The following is a 26,734-nucleotide window of genomic DNA, read 5'->3' on the forward strand; positions in this document are numbered from 1 at the left end:
CAAATGAAGAAACAAAAACTCATAGACACAGACAATAGTTTAGTGGTTACCAGAGGGTAAGGGGGGAAGTGGGTGGTAGATGAGGGTAAAAGGGATCAAAGATATGGTGATGGAAAGAGAACTGACTCTGGGTGGTGAACACACAGTGTGATATATAGATGATGTATTACAGAATTGTACACCTGAAATCTATGTAACTTTACTAACAATTGCCACTCCAATAAACTTTAATTAGAAAAAATAAAAATAAATTAAAAAAAAATTTTTTTAAAGAAAAAAAATTATGCTCCCTTTTGATATTTCCAACTTAAAAATCTTCCACAGAGATGCATTGTTAATGGTTGTTATTCTATTCAAGAAACCTTGAGCACCTACTATATGCCAGGCACTCTGTTGGACACTGGTGTTAATGTTAAAGGCTACTGAAATTATGACCTTATTTTGCTAATTGAAACTTAATATTTAGTCTCTCGGCTTGTTCCAGTTGATAACCATGTCTATATATTCATTCAGGAGGAGAAGGTCTCCTGATTTGGATCAGCTATACAAATGAAATAGAAATGAGACAGCATGGGGCATTATTTGTGAGCCATTATTTTTGAGTCAAATTTGAATAAAAAGTATTGCTAATGTGATCTTTACTCCTATTATAGATTACAAATGTTGGATCACTTTGCTGAATGTGTTAAACAAGCCAAAGGAGTCCGCCAGCAGGCTGTACAGCTTAATATTTTTACTGCTGTTCTTAGTGCACTAAAGGTATTTACTTTTAAAACATAATATATATTCCAAGCTATGATTTAATTAATGCCTTTAATAAGGCAGGCATATCTAGATGATTATACTTATATGTATATCACTTGATAACTATGTTTTATATGTTTTATTAAATCACTAGGAACTTTATATCAGGCTTGTCATAATTAAATAAGTATTTTATATGTTAATAATATTAAAGTTTGTTTTGATTTGATTCCTCAGATTTTACAAATGGCAGTAAGTTCTTTCAGAATTTTCAAAGATGGTTGACTAATAAAGTCCAATAATCTAATGAGGGTTAATTAGATAAAGGTTAAGTTTGATTTGTGGTTTAGGTCATATATCAGGAAAGGCTATGTTACATAGTCGAAAGAATGCTGCATTTAGAGATTGTATTCTTGTTTAGCTGCTCACCAGGTTTATGTCTTGTGTAACTCCTTTTACCTTTTTTGAACCTCAATTTCTACACGTGATGAAGTGAAAGAACTGTTTTGCCTATCAGTTTATGCACCATACTGTACAGCCTGCAGCTGCTTATGATGTACTTGAAAAGTTTTTATATTATTCAGAACTAAGCTTATTGTAGGATATGACTGTTTTAAAATAAAAGGGTGACAAGTCCAAGTGTTTAAATGGATATGAATTAAATCATCTTTCGTAACACATCAGGGAAAAAGGATATAGGCATTGGTTATAGAAATAATAGGTTTGTACCATTTATATAACCATTCGTATATACCCTATTTAAAGAATATCAGCTAATACCAACATCTGAGTTTTTAAAAAAAAGGAGTGGGTGGTCATTGTCTCCCTCAGTGGTTGGAAGGCTGGTGAACCAACTGTAATGTTGCTGTACAGTATGCTTTTCTTCATAGATGTGCTCGCTAATGCCTCTGCTGTAGTTAACATTTCCCCCAGGCACCATGACTTGGATTTTTGGTTTAAAGTAAGTAAATAATGTTCCAGGACAGTAACTGTAGCTAGAATAGAGATAGCAACATTTAGTATGATGAGCAAACTACATCAACCTTCAGTTCCTGATGACTCTTACATCACTTTGTCTTTACACATATATTGGATGTATTCTTTGTAACATAATTATCTTCTCTGGAATTTTTATAGAAATGAATCAGAGTTCATACTTATTGGGTCTTTTCCTTCCTTGAATTACAGTTGATTTAATATTACAGTTGTCCTTTATATATAGAAACAACTTTTAAGTACTAGTCTTTGGACAGAGACACTCCCAGGGATTGTTGGTTTTGGGGTTGATTGAACTATAACTATGTTATGTGTTATGTTCTTAATCACGTTTAGGAAAGTGATTGCTGTTAATTCAACAGGTATTGATTCTAGGCATAGGATATGCATGTGAAAGATGACTAAAGAAAATAATGTGTGAAGATATATGTGTATTTACAAGGATTTGCAGCATATTTATTTCTTTTATTTACTGTGAATTATGAATTACTCCCTTTTTAAAAAATAATAAATAAATAACCCTAGGGCCTGGCTGAAAACAAAAGTACTTTAGGACCTGAGGAAGTTCGTAAATCTGCCCTGACACTGGTTATGGGTGCTCTTGACAATCCAAACCCCATCTTACGATGTGCAGCAGGGGAAGCTCTTGGAAGAATGGCTCAGGTGGTTGGAGAAGCAACTTTTATTGCTAGAATGGCCCAATATAGCTTTGACAAGTAAGTGGGTCCCTTTACCAACAAGTAAGTTTCTCATATAAACAAAGATGTCTTTTAACTAATCAATAATTATTAACTGGACTGTATGTTTTCTACATAGTATAGCATGTGACAATATTTTGGGATTTTTCATAATGCCTTAATTTTTATTTCAGTAATTGATAAAACTCTAGAATCTGGGAAAGTTGTAATATGTTAGATACTTTCAGTGTGGTGAGGGTTTCAGTTTCAGCTCTTGAATGTTACATGATAGAATCAAGAGGCTTGTTAATACCATGTTTCCCCGAAAATAAGACCAGGTCTTATATTAATTTTTGCTCCAAAAGACACATTAGGGCTTATGTTCAGGGGATGTCATCCTGAAAAATCATGCGAGGGCTTATTTTGCAGTTAGGTCTTATTTTCGGGGAAACACGGTAGGACTTCTGTCAGAAGTGCTGTGAACTCCGTTTCTCTTACCTTTGCTCCCCCCATTATTCTTTCTGTTAATTATTCACTTTTTAAAATAAGCCATTCTTTTTCTAACTGCTGCTAAGTTTATCATCTGTTAAATTATCCCTGAAACAGGGGCTAAGGTTAGCATTCGATTTTAAGAATTTCTTTAACATTAATTAAAAAGACTGATCTCAGAGTTCTAAAAAAGTATGACTAAGATGATAATATGCAATTATTAGTGACTGTTGGTTGTTAATTAAGTACTGAAGTAGAAACATTGAAAATCAAGGGTGCCCAAGAACTGGCACTTTAATTATGTAAATTAATAATTCTTAACTATTATTATATTTTGAATTCTAATTATTCCAAAAGAGAGAAGGGAGAGGGAGAGAGAGATGGGGTAGTATTTATTTTATACTTACTCTGGTGAAATACAAGGACATTTTATTCTTATCTGTCTGGTGAATGGTTTGCAAGTGTTTCAGTGCTTAGTTTTCTTAACTTTTCCAAATAATTAATTATGATCTGAAATTAATTATTACATAGATTTTAAGTTACCCATTTTTTCACATTTTGATCTGAAATTGGGTTTTGTCTTTAATTCTCTATGAAAGGTCATAATTATTTATTCTTTTATACTACTATATAAAATAATGCATTTTTTCTTTTATACTACTATATAAAATAATGCTACATTTAAAAATCTGTGGTATCTTAGATTTGACAGAATCTGGTTATATTTTGAAAAAGCATCAATGTCCTACAGCCTTGTCTACACTATGTCTTCCTGATATAATATCTGACTGAAAAGCAAAAATCACTTACACAGACACATCTGTCAGCTATATTTGCTTAATAAAATCTTATGCCATTTTAGGGTAAAGACAGGAATCATTGTTAGAAACCATTTTTGGATAAGAGGGAGTAGCTTCCATTGCTTAAGACTCAGTTCAGAAAAAAATAAGTCATTATGGTTGAATTTGTTTCCATTCAAATTGAAAATCACTTTGAGACTTTGGAAAATATATATTCTCATATCTTAGATTATTTACTTTATTTAATAGATGCTTATCATTAAGAAAATTGGTCCAGCTTTTTAGCTCACTGAAATGTTGCCTTTTGAAAAGTAACAATATGAAGGCAGCTTTCTAATCTGTATAAGGCTTTAGAATTTAATTCACAGATTGCATTTATTCTTAACGTCTTTCATTCTTCAAAATGACTGCCAAATTATTAAAACTAATTTCACCTGATTCTTTTTTCCCTTCTGTAATGTTTCACAGATGTATTGTATCTAGACTAGCATATTTAAAATTACAAATGTGATTTATGGTATGTTTCTAGGACATCTCTGTTCTAATTATGTAGTGATTATATACTATATACAATTGTCAGAATTCATTACATTGTACGTTTTTATGTACAGTTAAAATTGGTGAATGTTATATATAAATACACCTCAAAGCTTCTTTTAAAAAGATATACAGTAGCTCCTTTTTTACATTTTTTAATTCATTAAGATAAATTTCACAAAGAAAAAAGACTGGCACATTTTAAAGAGGTTCAAATAATAATTATAGAGAATTTCTTCAATGGAAATTAAAAGCATTTTCTGTAATTCTGTGAACACAAATAACCTTTTTTGTATTTTTAAAACCAGTTATAAGAACTACTCTTTTATTTGAAACACTAGTAATAAAAATTTGTTTGAAATGGCTCTTAGCTTTTCAAGCAATGATTAATATTAAAAACTGAGAAGTTGTGCTTCCTCTTTCACATTTTCTCTAGAATTGAAATAAGCTTTATTCAGTGAAGTGTATCACTTTAACTCTCCATTTTAAACTGAATCTCTAACTTTGGGATTGGAAAAAGAAGTAATCATGATTGTAGTATTTTCTAACTTCCAGAATAAATCCGTTTTATTGTGTGGCTCATAAGCTTTTTATTGCCATTGGGAAATAGAAAACCAGCCTGTGAAGCATAACTTTTTTCCAGGTTGAAATCAGCTCGAGATGTTGTGTCCAGAACTGGGCATTCATTGGCTCTGGGCTGTTTGCATCGTTATGTTGGTGGTATTGGCTCAGGACAACATCTGAAGACCAGTGTCAGCATTTTATTGGCTCTAGCACAAGATGGAACATCCCCTGAAGTCCAGGTATGATACTAATTTTTTTATTATGAAATTTTTAAATAGTATTTTTAGGACAGTTATATGCTGTATAAAATATTAGGTTGGTGCAAAAGTAATTATGATTTTTGCAATTGTTTTTAACCTTTTAAACTGCAGTTACTTTTGCACCAACCTAATACCTGTCGTAGTGATTCTGATTGGAAATCAAATGTTGTTAGGAAAAGTGTGTTAGGGTCTTTCTGTGTCATTTTTGTTTTATGAGGGTTATTTGTAATAGTGCATAACAAGATTCTGTTTTTTAACCTAATCTTAAATCTGTCTTATTTGGAGAGTTTAACTCATTCCACATTTCTTGAAACATATTAGGTTGGTGCAAAAGTAACTGTGGTTTTTGCAATTATTTTTAACCTTTTAAACTGCAGTTACTTTTGCACCAACCTAATATTTTCTTTTTATTATTTGTTATCCTTTCCTCTTGTTTGCATTTCCTTACATTTGTTAATCAATTTTTTTTTTTTAACCATCCTTTTCTCTCTCCCTTTTAATACCATAACCCAGGTCCAGGGTCATTGGTTGAATCTTCAGGTGTACTCTGAATTTTTGTTTGTTTCTCCTTGAATACAAATAGAAACAACTATACTGAGAGTCAAGAGCTTCATTTGTGTGAAAATGGACTGTGTTCTTGATTTACCACTTCACATTGCAGCACCTAAAAATATTAACAGTATATGAATGCAACAGCATCCAACTGCCATCTTTATATTGGGATGCACACATTTAATTGCCATTACTGTCTGCCATTAGTTTGTTGAGTTCATGAATGAGTTCCTTCATGATTAGATAAAAGACACTAAATCCACCAAAGACTTCTAGTCTACATGTTTAGTTTGCCTTTGACTTCTTGGTAAAGATTTCTAGCTGTGTAATGAACAAAATTCCAAAAGTGTTAAAAACAAAAACCACATTATCTTGTCCCTTAGGAGGTGCTACACTGCTTTTTTAAATCCTGTTTTCACACTAGTCTGGAAGAAAAAAAGCACAATTATAAAATTATTTTACCCAAGAAGTTGCTGCTTTCATCTTTGATGTCAAAGAGAAGGCGCTAGTGATCTTTCTTTTATCTTCACCATTTTCTCAGTCCTTTTTTGTTTTAATTTCTTTAAACTCCTCTAAGTGACCGCCCTACATGTTTTTTATGTGACGAACATTTTTTTTTTTGCTTCTTTTTATTTTATTTTATTGTTTTATTTTTTATTTTATTTTTTTAATTTATTGGGGTGACAATTGTTAGTAAAATTACATAGATTTCAGGCGTACAATTCTGTAATACATCATCTATATATCACATTGTGTGTTCACCACCCAGAGTCAGTTCTCCTCCCATCACGATATATGTGATCCCCCTTACCCTCATCCCCACCCCCCACCCCCCTTACCCTCTGGTAACCACTAAACTATTGTGACGAACATTTTACTATAGTAATTTGAATCAATTACATTCCCTCAAAGCTAATATTTTAGTTTATATCTTTACAGAATAGCACAATATTCTTAAGTTTTCCCTACGTTTCTTCTGTTCTGAGAATCCTAATTCAAAAATCATACTTCACAGTTGCATTATTGTCTACATGTATTTAACTATAATTACTAGAGACTTTACTGTTCAATAGTGTTTTCTTTTTTGTATCCTCAACTCCTATCTTAAGATTTTTGTTCTTTGAAAAACTTCCTTCACCAATAATTATTTTAGGAAGGATCCTGAGTGGTATGCTTTACTTTTGTAATCCTTGTATATCTAAAAAGTGGCTTCTTTTGCCTTCACATTTAAATGATATTCCTGGCACACAGTCCTTTTCTTTCATTATTCATAAATGTTTCAGTACTTCTGTCTTCTGATGTTGCACAAAGGAGACTAATGGTTGCTTGATTTTTTTAAAAATTAAATTTCAGTAAATACTAACATCTCAATTTTTAATCAGTTATCTATAAAAACTTCCAAATATGTTCTTTAAAAGGTAACATAAACCAATAATCAATGCAACTGATGTGCAAATACTATTTAAAGTTTCTCTGCAGTGTGCCTTTGAGCATACAGAAATAAAACTTAAGTGAATTCATTTTCTTCTTTTATAAATGGATGCATATATTTCCCATTTCCAAAAGACAATGGCTTATGTAACAAAATTCTGATTTAATGGGTGCTTATGGATATAACAGCTATTTTTATTCCCCATCTTTTATTGCTTTTGCCAAAAAACTTACCTGAAATATGTTTTTATGTCTGTAACCTTATGTTTTGAGTTGGCAGCATGTAAGAATTTTTCTCTGTATCCTTAAAGCTTGGAAATGTCATCAAATTCCGCAGAAGTTTATCTTTTGCTTTTTCTGGAACTCCTATTACTCATATTTGAAGTCTTTTGTCTTTTTCCTTTTTTTTTTTTTTTTTTTTCACTCTATCTGATATATATTTCTTCCATCTTGATCTTCAAGATGATGATTTCGGATTTTAGCAATAACTATTCTTTTTTTTTTTTTCAGTTTTTTTACTGAACTTTTAACATAAATCTTGGGTAGATTTTTTTTTAAACACTTCTAGAATCTCCTTTATGCTTTAATTATATTGTCTTAAAAATCCTTATAGTTTTGTTAAATTCCTCTTTTGTTTCTTCTATTAATTTTTTTTTTCTCCAGAATATGTGCTCTAGTCTTCCTCCCTTGAGATACTATATTCCTATTACTTTTTGCTAACTCCTTTCTGTAGGTGTGGTTTCTGTACATAACCTGTCCAAGTCAGGTTGCTAAATTCTCTAGGATTGGAGTAGATTGACAGGTGGTAGAAGTTAAGGTATGGATTTCTTTTTCTGCTATGTTGGTAAGTTGGGAAAGCTCTCTGTTGAGACCACCTTTTCCTCAGCCCAGTAGTACAGCTCTGCTTCAGAGCTACTAACAACAGAAATATAAGAAAAGTTATTCTACAGCTAGATGTGGGCAGTTTTTATTTTCTGAGGCCTGTGCTGATAATAGTATATTGTTCTGGGGTTAGTTTTGTAAATACTATTAGTCAGTAAGATTACTTTGTGCTTAGTAAACATAATAGGGGCCTAAAATGGTTCCATGCACTTGAAGAGCTGTTGTGTGAGAGTCGTGGCTCTAGAAATATATCTGAGTTCAGGACATTGTCATGGTCATTGTTTTATTTCAGGCAAGTTTCTTTAGCAAAACTCCAACAATGTAGGCAAGAAAGTTGCATTTTTTTCGGGGGGTGGGAAGGAGAACAGGACTTTATTGGGAACAGTGTATACTTCCAGGACTTTTTCCAAGTCAAGTTGTTGTCCTTTCAATCTTAGTTGTGTTTCAAGCTCAGCTCCAGGTCCAGTTGCCATTGTTAGTTGCAGGGGGCGCAGCCCAGCATCCCTTGTGGGAGTCGAACTGGCAACCTTGTCGTAGAGAGCCCACGCTCCAACCACCTGAGCCATCTGGTACTGGCCCGTGTGGGAATCAAACTGGCAGCCTTCAGCTTTAGGAGCACGGAGCTCCATCCACCTAAGCCACCGGGCTGGCCCAAGAAAGACGTATTTGATGTCCATAAACATCCACTGAATCAGACACTTATTATATTAGTCATTGTCTTTTGGAAGTGTGAAATATATGTACATTATAGTAGAAGAAAATTAGTTCATCATTGAAATTTTATTTCTGACACTCAAAACCACACTGCAGAGAAACTTTAAACATAGAATTTGCATGTCAGTTGCCTTGGTTATTGGCTATTAGTAGCTTATGTACTACTTTTTATTTCTTAAGGAACATATTTTTAAGTATTTCCAGATCATTGATTAAAAAGTACGATGATAGTATTTACTAAAATTTAACTTAAAAATTAATGTATATACTCTATTTCTTACAACTAAAATAAAATTGTATTTTATTCCAGACATGGTCTCTTCATTCACTTGCTTTGATAGTGGATTCTAGTGGCCCAATGTATCGTGGATATGTGGAACCAACATTATCTCTAGTTCTTACCTTGCTGTTGACAGTTCCACCTTCACATACTGAAGTTCATCAGTGTTTGGGTAGATGCTTGGGTGCTATAATCACTACTGTTGGCCCTGAACTACAAGGTAAGTAAGTCCAACGTAAATTAGAGGAACTAGACAAATTACTATCTTTCAGTTTCCTGAATGTCATCATCATGTGGCTTAAAGAAATCTAATTATAGTAATTATTATTATTATTATTATTATTTATGGAATACTTGCGATTTACTGAAGGCCTGGAATCACTCTGCTTTTTGTATGTGCTATTTTATGTAATACCCACAGCAAACCTATGACTGACAGTATTTTTTAAAGTTTTGAGCAGAGAAAACATTTCTAAATGAAATTTTACTTGGAGCCCCATGAAGATAAAGATAAAAATGGAAATCCTTTGGCCTGGAGTACCATCCATTTGTCTTCATGGACTTTGGCTTCACTTTTTTTATTTTTATTTTTTCAACTCTAAGGATCAAGAACGTAGTTTCAAAAAACGTGGCTATAAGGTAGATAATATTATCTGATTTTTCCCTGAGGAAGCAAGCTCGGACAACATAAGTAACTTTACTGAGTGGCAGATTTATGATCCTAAGATCCAGGTTCTTACCACTCGGTTCCACTCAGTAGAATAATTCTAATGGTTAAATGAAACACTCAAGGCAGCAAATTACTGTGAATTTATCTTTAATGTATAAGCCGCTTTCAGAATTTATTTCAGTATTTATTAAATGCTTTCAATGGGTCAAGCTTTTTATAAACATCATCTCATTTAATTCTGACAACAATCCTGAGATAGTGATAGCTCTCCATTTTACAGATGAAACACTGAGGCTGAGAGAGGTTAAGAACTATCTAAGTTTATACATGGAGCCAGTGAGTGGTTGGAGTCAAACATGAGCCAGATTAATGTCTTCTTCTTGCATTCTTAACCTCTATGGACAGATATTTTTAAAAAGAAAGAAGTGAAAACAGAAAAGATCTTAAGAAAGAGTGCTAGGAATTGAAAAATATGTTATTCAGACATGTTTCTCTCCTGGACTCTCTCCTGGACTTCTCAAAGTGTCCTCTTTGAGAAAGTTGATAGTCTTTTCTTCCAGTGAATACTCTAAGGATATGGAGAGAATAAATATACACTTTTGATTAAGTATAGATGTTTACCAAGTGCTTTATGATGCAATGATGAAGCACTGCATATTTCAAATAGAATGTAACTCTTACGTAACTCTGTGTTTCTTTGTGTGGTCTTTATATAAATATGAAATATGCATATATATATAAATATGCATATATATATAAAATTATTTTACATTGGTAAAAATTTTAAATCACTTATGTTTGGCAGTTAAGACATTTTTATATACACACTATGTAATACTACCATTTATTTTTCCTATCTTTGTAAAAGTTGCTATTAATTTTATTAGGAAAATGGGACTTAAAGTTATATAACAGAGATGATAATGTTAGTTGAACAAAGAACCAGGGAATAAGGACTCTTCTGGCTCTTTCAGATAAAACAATGATGGGTTTAAAAGACAACATAATTTATCAGGGAATAAATATAAACGTAGGTAAATCTAAAGAGATGCATCATTGTCATCCACATATAGTCATGTTTTGAAATCATTTCTGTGGACTTTGTAGACTTTGTTTTTGAAATAATTGGAATAGTAATCAGAAGGGGGGTTATTTAGAAATTAATTGTTTTCTAGGAATATTTTTGGTGATCATAAAATAATCCTATTTTACATTTATTTTTATTTTTTTTATTTTACTACCAGGGAATGGAGCAACAACTTCCACCATTCGTTCTTCTTGTTTGGTGGGTTGTGCAATTACCCAGGACCATTCAGATTCTCTCGTTCAGGCAGCTGCCATATCTTGCCTTCAGCAGCTTCATATGTTTGCACCACGGCATGTCAATCTGTCTAGTCTCGTTCCTAGCCTTTGTGTAAGTATAAAACTGTTTCATTTCTTGATTTATTTAGGGAGCCCCAAATTTGTTTCGCAAAAGATCAAATTAGACCAAAACAGAAAATGGAAGTTTCTTGGATGGTGACTTCTAGGGTTTTAGTTTCAGTAGTCATTTTTTGAATATTTATTTTATTCTCTGATTTTCTTTTTTACATCTTAAGAAATATTTTGATGAACCACTTATTTCTTGGTTAAGAATGCATCATATTTTTAGTCTTTCCCACTCAGAATTTAATTCCCTACAGTTTGACTAATAACTTCTCAGTATCTGTTACTATCATCACATTTGTTAGTTTGTTCACTCAAAAAATATTTATTGAGAGCCTGCTATATGTCAGGCACCATGCAGAGTGTAGGGGATGCATTTGTGGATGAGAAAGGATGAAGCCGCTGTCATAATGAAGTTTATAGTTTCAAGGGAACATGGTCAACAACAAGTATTTACAAATAAGGTAAGTAAGTGCTCTAAAAGGCTACAGCAGAGCATTTAATGGGGAAGTCTTCATAATCCAGGCATTCAGAAAATATCTCCCTAAAAATACTGACATTTAAGGTGTGATCTGCAGGATAAATTGGAGTTAGTTTGGGGAAGACCATGGTATTGGAGTAGATACCATTTATTTTTAGGCAGAGGGGAAAAATATGTGACAGGCCCTGAGACAGGAAGGAGTGTGATACATTTAAGGAACTGGTTAGTCATTTGGTGAAATAGTACAAATGGAAGCCCAAGTACATTAGGTTAAAGATGGAATATAAACAGAAACTTCTTTCCAGAAGTTTGACAGTAGGTTAAGTGGGTAATGGGGTTAGGAGAGACTCTTTTTCTCCATAGTGGTGAGAAGTTAAAGTGATGATCAGATAGAGCCAGTAGCGTGGGAGAGTTAAAGGTGTAGGGCAGAAAGGAAATAATTAATCATCCAAGGTTTCTAGTGGAATAGAGTTTCCAGGGCACAAGTAAGGGGATATCTGTTCCAGTGCGACATAAAGAAAGGAGGACAGGGTGAGCGTAGATATAGGTGGGTTTGTAGATTTGGTGGCTGGAAGTAGAGGGAGTTATCTAATGACTTTTGCTTTCTTAATCAAGTAAAAGGGGAGATCAAGTTCCATGAATGAGGGAGCAAAGGAAGGGTCAGAAGTTTGAGGAGAATGGGATGTGGGAGATGAGAGTAAGTGGAGAAACAGAAGATTCTGTGGTAGTCTTGAGGGTTCAGTGGAGGTCAGTGGCCCTCTTTGGCTCCATTGTGTGATTTATGATGGTACCAATTCCCCTTGTTGTGTGATTTTTTTTTCTCCAGCACCAGTACACAACTTGGGTGCAGGCATTGAGCAACCAGATGTTTTGATACATTCATAGTTGGGCTTTGGCCAAACAGATTCACTTAAATGACAGCAGGATGTTAACAAGACAGTGCTGAAATGATGAATTATGATATCTCATTTGGGCAAGGGAGGAAGGTTAAGACAGGAGGAGGCTTATACATAGAGGGAAAGAAAGGCAGAGGTAACCATGGGCAGATCTTGCTGAGGAAAGGGAAGAGAAGGTCATCCACGATGTGGTGAAGGAACTGAAAGACCAAGATATTACATCTCATATTACATCTCATTTGTTTAGCTTTACTCAACAAAATTTGCTCCTGTTTCACCACATACCAGAGGGAACTGCATTAGTCCCAGATCGTCAAGGAGTTTTTAAGTGTGCCACAGGACACAAACCAGAGGCACATGAAATGTTTTCAAAAAACATCCACAAAGAAAACTAAGAGTACACAATAGATTACATTCTGCAACAGGATATGTAGCATCCTGCAAAAGCGGTGGTCTGATGCCCAAGCTCTGAGGCCACAGATGGCATCTCTTGGGCAAGGTGAGCTTGTTACATGATATAGGTTTAGATAGGCAACTGACAAATGTGATGAAGATGGACACACCCCTGAGGTGGCTGGTTCCTCTCTCCTTTTTTTTCTTCCTCCTTAAAGGTTGACATTATGGAGGTTGACATTATGGGGGTTGACATTGTGAGATAGAACACATTTCACAGGATCTGGAAAGTAGTAACATCACTATATCTCAGTGGAGTTTATCAATAATAGGGAAAGCAATGTGTTTCCTGTATGTTAACACAAGATAATGTCTCCAAACTGATTTCCTCAGTACAACCTCAAGGGTTTTATTACAAGGCATGTTGGAGCACTTTCCTGACCCTCTTCCAAAAGACTAAGTAGTGAGATTTTAGGCAGCTGGTGGGAAGGAGATGGCATGGCAGGATAAAGATGAGAAAAAAGGTCATTCAAGTTAGTGTCTTGTTTCCATATGGACACAAGTCCCCCGGGCTGTCTCCATTACCAGATCTTTTAACACTGAAAATTAGTCTACACATGGGTTCATCCAAATTAGTGAAATCAAATCCGATTTTTATAAATTTCATTTTCAGCTTTACTCAATTATGGTCCCCAGAAGTGGTCACGTGTGATTCTATGTGTACTACAAATGAAATGTGATTTTTTCCCCCCAGCAAATGTTTTGTTCACCATGGTCATCTTTATTAAATAATAAAAAAGTATTACAACTTGTATGATGATAAAACTTTTCAAAATGTGGTTTTGAAAGAAGAACCAGCACTCTGAATTATTGTTACTGCGCTCCTGGCAAGCAGCTGTTTTTTATACCATGTGACCAGTTATTCATTCTCCTGTCCTGACAGAATTATTCCACACATAGCCATTTATGTCATCTGGGATAATTATAGATGTGAGAGAAAGACTTGAGCTGAATGCCAAGTCATCAGTAACAGAGCAGGGCTGTCCAGTTGTCCAGGATGTAAGTGCGTGATAGGCACAGGAAGAGGAAGCAAGATGACATAAAGTGTAAAATAATGGGTTTTTATAGGAAGGTTTGAGGTCTAATGTAGGACCAATCAGCACAATGTTCCTGAGGTTTATGGAATATAAGTAAAAGAAGTGTCTTTGGAAAACAATTAGGCATAATCTATAAAAGTTGACTATATGCATACACTATGATCCAGCAACTTAACTTCACTGATAAGTAAATACCTGACAGAAATGCATGCATATAAGAACCTAAATGTCCATCAATCAGCAGAGTGTATAAATTATTTAATACAATTATTTAATTCTGTTAAGTAATTATTTAATAGACTATTGCACAGCAATAAAAATTAATGAACTACTGTTGCATGGAATCACATGGATGACTCTCACAGACATATTGATGAGAAGAAACCAGACAGAAGAGAACACACTACATGGTTCCACTTATATGGTGTTCAAGAACAGGCTAAACCAAATTATAGTGACGATGTCACTACGTATAGATGGTTTTCTCTGAGGGACTAGGAAGGGGCATGAGGAAACCACATATTTTTATCAAATTTAATATGTTTTATTCCTAATATTTTGTGGATTTTACCAGTAAAAAGTGTAAATGGAAAGTTTTCAAACAAATACACCGTTACTTTTACTTAGTTTACAGTGACTGTAAGTTACCACCGATTATAATTTTCACCTCTAATTTTAGAGATGTTAAAATGGAAAAAAAATACACTTCAGAAACATTGAAATAGAGTTTTTGAAAACACTTTGTAAACTGTAAAATGTTTTATTTCTTTCACTTTCACTTTGTCTCTGCCAGTCAACATTTGTTGAGTGTATTTTCTTAGTTACAGTTCAATTATAATTAAATTTTTATGGTATTCTACTTCATATACATTTGGTCATTTGATTCTTACTACAATTGTGTAAGATGGGCAGGGTGGCCACTCTTCCCATTGTACAGATAAAAAGGCAGAAACTCTGAGAGACTAAGTGACTTATTCTTCCTATCTCACAAGCATTCTTAAGCTTTCTAATTATAGGACATTTAAAAATTCCAAAATGTGTTTATTTTCAGGATGAGAAGTAACATTTGTTGAAAAAAAATCTGTCCTATTTTTCCCCTCAGTTGTATTATATATTTTTTAATACTTGGTATAAATTTCTGTGAATTTTATGAAAATATATCTTAAGTTACAAATGCTATATTAATATAACATATACAATATGATATATTAATAGTGCTATATTTTTATTACATAAAAATACACTGTCTAGTATTGCGAAGAGGTGATGTATTCTACATAATTATTCTGCCATTCATTATTTCTAGATAGGATTCTTTCTAAAATATATTACTCACTTCCGTGCTTCAAAAGCAGCACATGAAAGATAATATTTTCTTAATAAATCAAATTTATAGTAATAATGGTAATAGCTAACATTTATTGAGCAGTTACCATGTGTCAGCCACTGTTGTAAACAAAATACTTATATTAACTTATTTCATTTTGACTATATTCCTGTGAAGAATTACCTCCTCAATTTTACATATAGGCAAACAAGGCACAGAGAGATTAGGTAACTAGTCTAAGGTCACACAGGAGTGAGTAACAGCCAAGATTCAAAGCCAGTCTGGCAACCAGAGCCTGAGCCCTTAATCATTATGCTATGCTGTGTCTTAGACTTTACTTCATGTATCAGACTATACTATGTCAATTCTTTCAGGAACTTTTTAAATAAAAGGCTCCGTTTTGCAATTCTATTCAAGTGTTTATGTTTGCTTGATTTTTAAAACTTTTAATAAATACCCCCCTTTGCTTTCAATGTTTACTGTGCACTCTGCCCCCTAACTTTTCATTCACTACTTAATCTCTGTACTTAAAAAGTTTAGATGACAAAGTTTAGTAGGACCACGTGTAAAATAAGATATGCAAAAGATCTTCGTGATTTTCATTTAAACATATTTTATGATCTTTAGTGCCAGGTCTTGGGAGCGTTATTTTGCCTACTCAAACATTCTTTATATATTTTATTGGTGGTATTATTTTTCCAAAGGCCATTATTTGGTATATTTTTTTAAACAACAGGCTGTGAAATGAAGAGCCTCTGCACAAGTAAGGTATTAAAATATATTCATTAAGCAAGTACGATTACAACTTCTTTTCAAAAATGTGATGGTTTCCAGGTTCACTTGTGTAGTTCCCATTTGTTACTTCGACGAGCAGCTGTGGCGTGTCTCCGGCAGCTTGCACAAAGAGAAGCAGCTGAAGTATGCGAATATGCCATGAGTCTGGCAAAAAATGCAGGGGACAAAGAGAGCAGTGGTGCTAGTAAGTTATTTTATTGGTCAATATTCTTTTCATTTAAATACTTTAACATTTCAGATGAGTATTACTTACTAAATAATATTTGTGTGTGTGTGTGTGTTAAAATATGGTCCATTTCCTTATTCTTTTAAATAAAATAATACTGTTATCATCTTAAAAATTCCAGTGTAGTTTTCTTGGTAATTTTACATTTTTTCCTTTTAAAAAATTTTGTAACTTAAAAAAAAATGTATTTAGTATCTGAATACTTCTGCTATCCCTTGAGGATGGATGATTTAACTATATAAAGGATGACTAACTTGGGAGATACTGCTTTGTATCACTAATAGACTTCTGAAAAGAGAAATAATCTATTTTGGGGGTACCTGAAATCTTCCATTCTTTGACAGTAGTTAACTTTTTGTGATAAAACTTTTCCTCTAAGAGGTAAGGCCAAAGTAACCAATAAGCCATGAAATGTCAGTAGATGTTTTGGCAGCAAAAGGTAGATCTTTGCTTTCTCAGGTCTTTCTGCTTTTTTGGAGGGTTTCAAGTATAGCTTGAATTCATAGCTGGTCTTCTAGGTTATAGAGATAGGTGGTTTGGGAACTTTTTTAAAGCTTAGTTGACAGAGATATTTCCCCGATTGTGAGAGAAAATTGTTGCTTATAAGAGCTTTCTAATGCACAGAAGTTGCTTGGGTACTAAGAAGCAAGATAACAAAATAACTTCAATTTTAGCGTAGTATAATAAGAGTTCTATTAACAAACATACTGTACTCATTCTTAGGGGTGCCAGTTGTATTACTTATGCTGTTTATGAGAATGAAAAGATGTTTGGATAAAACAAGAGACTTTACTACTCTTTCATAACAATATTACTTTTTGATTTTTTCTTGAAAAGGGTTTTCCACATTTTTAAATGAACTTTCAGGATACAATCAATTTACAATTTTTGTTCTGGCTTTATATGTTTTTTAAAAATCAGAACTATAAGACTGAATAAGTTTTAATTTGTTCTTCCAACAAATACAGCAGTAATTTTTTCAGTCTATTAGATTATATCTATTTAGAAAATGTCTTTTTCCCACACTTGATAGACTCAAATATTTATATTGAGCATTCACTGGAGATTTGTTTAAAAATACCTCAGAATAATCAGTCTTGAAGATCAGGGTTTTACCTTTAATTGTCAGATTAAATTCTAATCCTAAAGATATGTAAACTGGAGACCACAGATAAATTGTATATATAGCTAGCTGGTTTTTTTGCCATTGTTTACATGTAAGCCTTGTTCCTTAGCACAATTGTTACCTACAATATACAACAAAATCTCATACAACTTCATTTGTAAAAATTGTTTTTCAGATGTCAGTCCTTTTGCACCTGGAGTTAGTTCTCGAAGTGATATCCATTACCGGCACCAAGGTGTTAATATAACAGAAACGGGTCTTGAGGGACTTCTTTTTGGAATGCTAGACCGAGAGACAGATAGAAAATTATGTTCTGATATTCATGATACTTTGGGACATATGCTTTCATCACTGGCTGTAGAAAAACTTTCTCATTGGCTCATGCTTTGTAAAGATGTCCTGGCAGCTTCTAGTGGTACGTATTTAATATGTAAAATATGTTTTCAAAATAATTAAAATTAATTTTACTTCCAATATGTATATCTATCTGTCTATTTATCTATCTGTACACACATATATAGATACATATAAATTTACCTTACATTTAAAAATACTAATTTTAATCTAAATTCCTATAAAAATGTTGAAAGCTAAATTATGTTACAATCTAATGAACCTTACTTTTTAGAAAATGACCAAATTCAAACTAAATTTTCATGTATAAAAATTCCAGGTTACTCTGTAGTTAACATAGTATGTAAAACTAGTAAAATGTGTAAGATACATTTATGTTATCCTTTCCTTGGTTTTTAATTGGTCTAAAACACAAAGTTCTACTGTTTTCAAAGAAGTGAGAATTTAGTCTTTTTATTAGAAATCTTTTAACATTAATATTATTTCTAAAGCTCATTTTTGCTATATGTGAGGTTATAATATGCTTTTATTTTTGTTACAGATATGAGTACTGCAACGCCGTTAAGTAGTGGAAAAGATGAAGAATCGGAAAAGAAGGATGAGATGGATGATGATATCATGTTTACCACACTAGGCGAAGACGATAAATCAAAGCCCTTTGTGGCACCTCGGTGGGCCACGCGCGTATTTGCTGCTGATTGCCTGTGTCGAATAATCAATTTGTGTGAGAATGTGGACCCGGCTCACTTTGATCTTGCCCTGGCAAGGTCTGCTAAACTACGGAACCCTAGAAGTAAATTTAAAATTCATACTTCTTTTCCCCAAAGTATTTTTAAGGGTTAAAATATTTTACTGCTATGTAACGTTTTTGTCTGTCTGTCTGTCTGCCTGCCTATCTATCTATGAATCCATCCATCCATCTACCTATCTAAATCATTTGCCCTAAGGATATGATGACAGTAACTTATATTTCCTTAGTACATTGTCCCAGTTTTAACTTCAGTGTTAAAACTCGTAGGTTAACATTCTGTTTTACAGAGATGGCAAAGCTTTGAGGTGCATAATGTGAATTTTGTGGTCCCCAGCATGGAGAATGTCAGAATTTATGAATGCCTTGGCAGATTTCAAACTTGCAGATTTCAAACTTGCAGATTTCAGAAATGCTTTTAGGTTCTTTTGAAAAGGTGAAAACTGTTTATTACTGAAACCCCTCACCATTTTTTAAAATCTTTATAAGCTTTTATTCCACATAGCCCCTAGAACTTACAAAGAGATTGTGAGGTTCAATGTCATCATTTTACAAATAAAGTCACCCAGACAAGCTGAGAGAGCTGCAGAGTAACAAACTGTCTGTCTCGTACTTCGTAGTCTCTTCATCCCCCTGTCATTTTTTTAAATATCTGAAGATCAACTATGTATAACTATAGTGAAGTCTATACATTAACGATGCTTTCCCGCTTACTTTATTTTGTTTAAGAAGCAGCAGAGCTCACAAATGGAGTAAAAAAATAAACAAAAAGTAAAACAGTGAACCACGTATAGAATGTGAATCTGAATCTAGGGTACCAGCGAAGCACAGTATGTCATAAACACAGTGTCTTTAACCGTCAGATATTTACTGACTCCTGTTCTTTGCTACACACTGCGGATGCAAAGAAAAAAACATCGTCCATAGCCCTGAAGAACTTCTAGTCTAGAAGACAGATAGGCAGGCTTATTACTCACAGAATTATATGTCCCGGTAGTGGGATGGTAGAGTGCTTTGGGAACATAGAAAAAAGAGCCTTTCCTGGAGAGCCAAGGAAGAACTCACAGAAGATGTAATTCTGAAGCTAGGTTTTAAAGACAGAGAAAGGATTTTCCAGGTAGAAGAGGCTGATTGTGTTCATTGTCTATTGCTGCTATATAAGAACTGACCTCAAACTCAGTGGCTTAAAACAACACAGATTTATTGACTTAATAGTTCCATTGGTCAGAAAGTCCAACATGAGGCTTTCATGGCTAACCTCAAGGTGTTGGCAGGGCTGCGATCCTTTCCGGAGGCTCCATGGGAATCCTTTCTTCTTTCCGGATTCTATAGGCCACCTGCATTCCTTGGCTTATGGCCCCCTTTATCTTCAGTGTCAGAAAGGTTGAATCTTTCTGTCATCACTTCTCTCAGATTGCAGCGAGGAAAGGTGCTCTGCTTTTAAGGACTCATGATTAAATTGGACCCACGTGGAAAATTTAAGATAATCTCCCCATTTGGGGGTCCATAACCTCAATCACATCTGCAAAGTGTCTTTTGTCATGTAAGGTAACATGCTCACGGGTTATAAGGATGAGGGAATGGACATATTTGGGCACCATTGTTCTGCCTACCACTCTGGTCTATTCTTAGCAAAGGAAGTAAGAGAATTTGTAAAGGTGTGAGAACATAAGTGTGCATGCTATATTTAAGAACTGGTGAAGATCCTTAAATTGGCTTTCCTTTCTTTGTATTTCTTAATTTTTTCTCTCATTATTTTCTCCTTTTGCCTGCATTCTCAGAGATCCTCACAAGTTTTCTGTTTATATCTCTGATGTTTTATTCTTTTCTGCTTCCATTGTGGATCTTAAGTTTTCTTTTGTGTTTTTAGTTTTCCTTTAATTTTTATGTATGTCTTTCTCCTCCATTATACTGAATCCTTTTTACTCGTTATGGTTTTTTTCTTCTTATTCCGTAGCAGCCATAATTTTTTTGCATCCTATTGAGATGACAAATGATTTTCTAAATTTTATTCTGGTTTTTATAGAAAATTGTTTTCAGAGGTTGTTAGCTCTTTCTCTGACTCTTCAGAAGCTTTCTTTTCCCTGGGTGTATTTTTTTCATAGGCTTATTTGTTTATATATCATTGAAAGGGGAGAGTGCTCTCCATATTTGGCATTTGCGCACAGTGTGGGTGGTGTGGTTGGGTGTATTTCCCGTGTTGTCTTTGTTTACTGGGGATTTCACATTGGTAGCTGGATGGTAAGCTGATATAACAGCTCCCCAACCTAGATTCCTGTGTTTAACGTGCTCTGTTCTTCTTGACGGAAACAGATCCTTTCCAGCACGCACTGCCTGCTATTATGAACAGTCATGGCAGGTGTGGGAAAACTTATAGACCCAATGAGTGTGCTATCTAGGCTCTTCCTGTATCATCCTTAGCTCCCTTTCTATCTCCTGTCTTTTAGTTGTAGGGAATTACTACTCCCAGATGTAATAAACCTCTAAACAGCCTGCTAATTCTCTCCCCATTTTGGAGTTTCTGCTCAGGGCCCCTTCCCAGTACTCCCCCTTAGGAGTTCATCTCCTTGGATTTGAAAAAAAGATAAAGATTCTGACTTGGAAAAGGTTGGAGGTAGAAATTATGTACAGAAGCAACAGCACTTTCATTCCAGGAATATTGCCTAGTTTGGTTGGTAGATTGATACAGTCCTGAACCTTGTAAATTAGGTCTAGGGTGCAGGAGGAATAATGGGTCCTTTTATTTATTTTGGGTTGGCATAATATGAATAAGCCCATTTTAATCCAGTTCCTCCTGCTTTAGAAATTTTCTCTTAAATTCTGGCAACTTTTCTGATGCCTGGTTTTTACTGACAGTGTGTTTTTGCCTCCCTTCGGTGAGGAAGTACTGGGGGCTTTTAGCCAAATGTTTTTTCTCAATCCTCTTTACTCCCCTCCCCCTAACCAATAGATATTCTTGTTTAAACTTAAGGTTCTAAAATTGGCGTTTTAGGTAGGCATATGAAAAAATTGGAAGATACTTGTAACCTTCACAGTAGCAATAACAACAAAAATCTGTTTAAGAGGCAGCTGTTATGGGATCAGGCTGAGCCACAGACTTGGCCACTGCTTCAAAAAGACTTTGCTACTCTTGTAGTCGACTGAAGAACTTCATAGTCCCTGGGTTCAGTTACTTCTTTAGATAATTTCTGTTGCCTTGTCTTTAAGTTCACTTATCTTTTCTCCTTTGTATCTAATCACTATCAATCTTATCCAGTATATTTTTCATTTCCGATATTTTATTTTTTATCTCTTGAAGTCCCATTTGTGGTTTTCTTTGTCTTTCATGTCTTTCTTCATCATATTCATGCTTTCCTTATTCTTCTTGATTATAGGCAACATACTTACAGTAACCATGTTAAGGTCCCCGCCTGTTAATTTATCAACTCTCATTTCTGGACCTGTTTCTATTCATTGATTCCTCCCCCCTGTTCTTTTCCTTGTTAGGAGATATATTTTTCTGCTTATTTGCATCCCTGGTAATCTTTCATTAGCTACTACACATTGCAAATTTTATGCTATTAGTGTTGGATTTTGTATCTATTTAAATAGTATTGGATTTTGTTCTGGGTTGCAGTTAAATTACTTGAAATCTTTTAAATTCTTTCAAGACTTGCTTTTAAGCTTTGTTAGGGCAGATTTAGGGCAGCTTTTACTTTGAGGCTAAAAGGAAAAAATACTTCCCTTTTCTACATCTTATCCTTATAAAAATATTTTCCATAGTACGGTTTCTCAATCTGTAGCCTACAATCCAATGTAGCCCACAGTCTGTTTTTGTAAATAAAGTTTTATAGGAGTAATACTCATCTGTATACTGTGACTACTTTCAAACTACAACAGCAGAGTTGAGTAGTTGCTATAGAAACTATGCGGCTGGCCAGACCAAAAATATTTACTATCTGGTTCTTTACAGAAAAAGTTTGCCAATCCCAATTCCAAAAGAATTACAGACTCCTTTGGAGAAAGTTATGGTAACCAGTTTACCAATGTTCTTGAGAGGTTATGATACAGAAGCTTTCTTGGAAGTGTATCTTTGTCATTTTTAACAAAGCATGCTGAAATAATGTGGATCAAAAGTGCTTTTTAAAAGAAACGCGTTTCATTTCATATTTTTATGTTATTATAGTTATCTTTGGAAAAGTTTCCCTTTTGCCTTCTGTTTTTATTTGTAGATGATCTCTTGGTACTTCATCTTTCTGACCTGATTCGCATGGCGTTCATGGCTGCAACCGATCATAGTAACCAGCTGCGGATGGCTGGGCTCCAAGCACTTGAAGACATTATCAAGAAGTTTGCATCTGTGCCTGAGCCCGAATTTCCAGGTCATGTGATTCTGGAGCAGTATCAAGCTAATGTGAGATGTTCTATTTATTTAAAAACTTAAAATGGATCTTTTGAGTGATCATTAAAGGGGTCCCCTGTAGAAATATATTTGAAACAACAACCTATTTATTCACGTGGAAGGCATAGGTTTACTCCCACTGTTGGTTACATAGTTTGAATCAACCCACAATTACAGAAACAATAGTATAAAACTTGTCGCTATTTTTAAGTCATGATAGCATGTTAGTGATAAAACGAGAATAGAAATTCCAGCCTGGTTCCTGTCTTGTGTTCAGATGTTTAGCCATGCCACTTTAAAGATAAAAAGAACATTCAAAGAGTGTTGTGGATTTGATGCCATTATTTTTATATGTCAAGACAGGATAAGCATTTTTAAAAATGAGAAACAATTGTGCCCTGTATGCTGAAGGATAAATTAACTTTTAATAACAGCAGATAAAATATTACTGAAAGAATTAGATACTTTCAACAGATTTTTTTATTTTATTCTTATTTCTCCTGAGATTTATCCCTTTACTTATGTTCTTCAAATGAGGCACAGTAGATGTTATCCTAATAATGGTGGGTTATGTGAAGGTGAAAAACTTATGTTAGCAAGGAAAGAATAACCATTTTTTTACTGTGATTATACCAAGATGTTGGTTCTGGACATACCACACCTTATCTAAAAGCTGTGTTCAAACCTAAACAAAATAAAGTGTGAGTAATATATTAATTGTTTTTCCATCATAGGTGCAAGTGAGGAAGTTATAGTTTTAGGCTAACTGGCTACAGAAAACTTGTATAATTGTTTACTCCCAGATACCCACTCTAATAGAATGAAGTTCTTTTTTTTTTATTACTTTTTATTTAGAAATAATGTCAAACTTACAAAAAAAGTTGTACGAGTAGTCCAAAAAACTGTTATATACCCTTTATTCATGTTTACCAATTACTAATTTTGCCTCATTTGCTTTATTATTGATAGTACCGTGTTTCCCCGAAAATAAGACCTAGCCAGATCATCAGCTCTACTGCATCTTTTGGAGCAAAAATTAATATTAGAGCCAGACTTATTTTACTATAATATAACACCAGGTATAATATAATATAATATAATATAATATAATATAATATAATATAATATAATTAATATAATATAATATAATATAATATAATATAATATAATTAATATAATATAATATAATATAATATTATAATATAATATAATATAATAATATAATATAATATACCGGGTCTTATATTAATTTTTGCTCCGAAAGATGCATTAGAGCCGATGGTTCGGCTAGGTCTTATTTTCAGAGAAACGCGGTATCTGTCTCTCTCTACACACGCACTCACACTTGCACACACTTATTTCTAATCCATTTAAAAAAGTAGATTATTTAAATCATGTACCTTTACTCTTGAACACTTCTGTCTGTATTTCCAAAGGACAAGAACATTGTCTTACATAATCATAGAACAATTATCAATTTCAGGAAATTCAACATTGCTATACGCTTTTTATATAATCTATCATATTCCAGTTTTATCAGTCAACGCAATGAGCTCTTTTATAGTATTCTTTCTCCTTCAGTACGGGATCTAATACCAGCTCTGCAATTAGTTGATTATTGCAATACCAATACTGTAGTTTGTTGCATTGTGTCTTTGGTCACAGAGAGGGGCTCTTGATCCATTTCCAAACTGCTGTTGATATGCCTTAGCAACTGAATCTCTAGTGAAATGGAAGAAATCTCAAATTAGGAGCTGACTGCATCTAATTTCTTATTCAGCTCATACGTATTAAATCTAAGTATCTGACTGTTGGCTTATTAAAACTAAAACTCATATTCCTTCACTTACTACTATGACAACAATACATAAAGTAATATTTCTTGAGCAACCTTCTTTGAAAACATCTCTTTTTGATCTCTACGATTTTTTTGGTGACTGTGTGAGTTTTTAGTTCTAAGTTATTTAAAAGAATTGAGACTTACCCATGAGGTAAATACTGTTAGAATATGTTCAGGAAAACATAGAAAAAAAAAAGAATAACAGTTTTTTGTTCTCTCTGGGAACACATGACTTTGTCAGAAAATTCTGTTTACAATTAAACAAAAACAAAGGAAAGAAAGAAAATAATTTTCCTATTTGATACAGTATTCATATCGATTTGATGATAACCTCCTGGAAAGCAAAAGAAAAATGGTATGATTGAGTTTATCGTAACTAGAAAGATAAGTAAGAGAGACGTACTAAAATGGAAAGGAACATAGCTGTGTTTTCTGTGTTTTTTTCAAAGACACTAAAGGGTTTATGTTTACTACTTACCTTTAAAAATAAAATGCTTGTGTTCATTTTTGTAGGTGGGAGCTGCTCTAAGACCAGCCTTTTCACAAGATACTCCATCAGACATAATAGCAAAAGCTTGCCAGGTAAGAAGAAAAATAGGGTTCTCTATAGTTATCTTCTATAAATTCAGAGATATTTTAGAATTTCACTTCCAAGAAAGAAGAGAGAAAACTTAAATAATATTCATTTTTATCTTGGAAACACAACAGTGTCAGTTTCCTCTTTTATTCTGTATGAAACGATGAAATAGACAGTATTAGTCACATCTCTCCTTTTTTTTAATCATAGCTGGGGACATGACTTTGGGATACACAGCTCTTATATAACCCAAAAGTGACCAGAAATATGCACATCATGAGAGAGACTAAAATAAAATTAAGATCTCAAAATCTAGAATAAGTGAAGAATGTAAAGTAATGATAATTAGGTAACAAAAGATTTTTTTGACCATGGGCTGTGAAAATTCTATAATTTATGGGTATTAAGTTATCCTAAAGAGAATTTCACAATATGGAAATTTCTTTGCAAAATTAACCCCGGGGGACTATGCTCAGGTTATTGTATCTGAAAATAGTCAGAAAAGCACCTATGTTCCTACATCTTTAGTAAGTTCCTCTTTTTCTTGCCTCATCCTGAGAAAGGATCCATGCATTAAGCTCTAGTCTTCCAGAAAATCAGATTCTTCTTCTGCTTGTCTTAGGATAGCAAAAAAGCAATTCTCTCCTTCGGAGTTTTCTGGAGTACAGGGCTATGGTCTGTCATTATTGCTTAGAATCCATAATCAAGTTACATGTGGCCTCTATACAGAGAATATTTCTGTTTGCAATGAGAGGATTGGAATTCTAATGTTGTTCTTTCTGTAGCTGAATGAATTTGCCTCTTTCCTTCCGTTAAGACTTATTTCTCTGAAGCCTCCTATCTTAATGGTGGTATTCAGAGAAGCGAACTTCCACCAATAGCAGACCCGACACAGAAGAGGGAGCCTAGTTTACGAGAGAGGTCTGTGGATCATGGTGCAAACTTTGGAGTTAGAGTAGGTCATTTGCTTTGGGATACCAACACACCATCAGAAATCACAGTCATGTATAAATAAATGTATCATGGTGATGTTCAGAGCATAGTATTTAAGCAGAGATAACCTCCTCCAAAACTCCTGATCATTAGAAAACAAAGGCTATTAGAATTTCATCTTGTGAATAAGAAGTATGAAAGTTTCTTGTTACTGAATTTGCCTTAACTTATTTCTTATGTGACTCTAGCTGCTTTTTCTATAAGAAATTTGTTCTTTTTCTACTGGCATGCTTAAAGTTTTGAAGTCCTATCCTTCTGTTTCTGGGAGGAAACCTGGTTTTGCAACAGGTGGAGCAGTGGGTTGCAGGTTCCTTAAAAGAAAGTAAGGAATTGACTTTGGGCAGATCATGAAACATGGTATCCCAGCTGGTTTACTAGATAATCGTAACATTAAACATGGAAATCAGGGTCATTCTTAGATATTATAGGAAGACCTTCAAATGTAACACATTTGGGGATAACAATCAGTAGGTTAATAA

At 33.8% G+C, this 26,734-nt stretch overlaps 1 protein-coding gene across 2 annotated transcripts in view; it reads left to right on the forward strand.

Moving 5' to 3' along the window:
• The window catches only part of HEATR5B (HEAT repeat containing 5B), a 74,467-nt gene that overhangs the window by 27,868 nt on the left and 19,865 nt on the right, over positions 1-26,734 (forward strand). For both annotated transcript variants that reach the window (XM_019741998.3, XM_074331895.2), the window contains exons 17-26: positions 654-759; positions 2,266-2,456; positions 4,887-5,046; positions 8,957-9,146; positions 10,841-11,010; positions 16,050-16,194; positions 17,538-17,777; positions 18,258-18,509; positions 22,676-22,857; positions 25,199-25,267. In XM_019741998.3, coding sequence (XP_019597557.3) covers positions 654-759; positions 2,266-2,456; positions 4,887-5,046; positions 8,957-9,146; positions 10,841-11,010; positions 16,050-16,194; positions 17,538-17,777; positions 18,258-18,509; positions 22,676-22,857; positions 25,199-25,267 — 1,705 coding nt within the window. The remainder of the gene's footprint in view (positions 1-653; positions 760-2,265; positions 2,457-4,886; positions 5,047-8,956; positions 9,147-10,840; positions 11,011-16,049; positions 16,195-17,537; positions 17,778-18,257; positions 18,510-22,675; positions 22,858-25,198; positions 25,268-26,734) is intronic.

This window comes from Rhinolophus sinicus, chromosome 2, assembly GCF_057876585.1.
Source record: "Rhinolophus sinicus isolate RSI-liver-muscle chromosome 2, RSI-T2T, whole genome shotgun sequence".
NCBI lineage: Eukaryota > Metazoa > Chordata > Mammalia > Chiroptera > Rhinolophidae > Rhinolophus > Rhinolophus sinicus.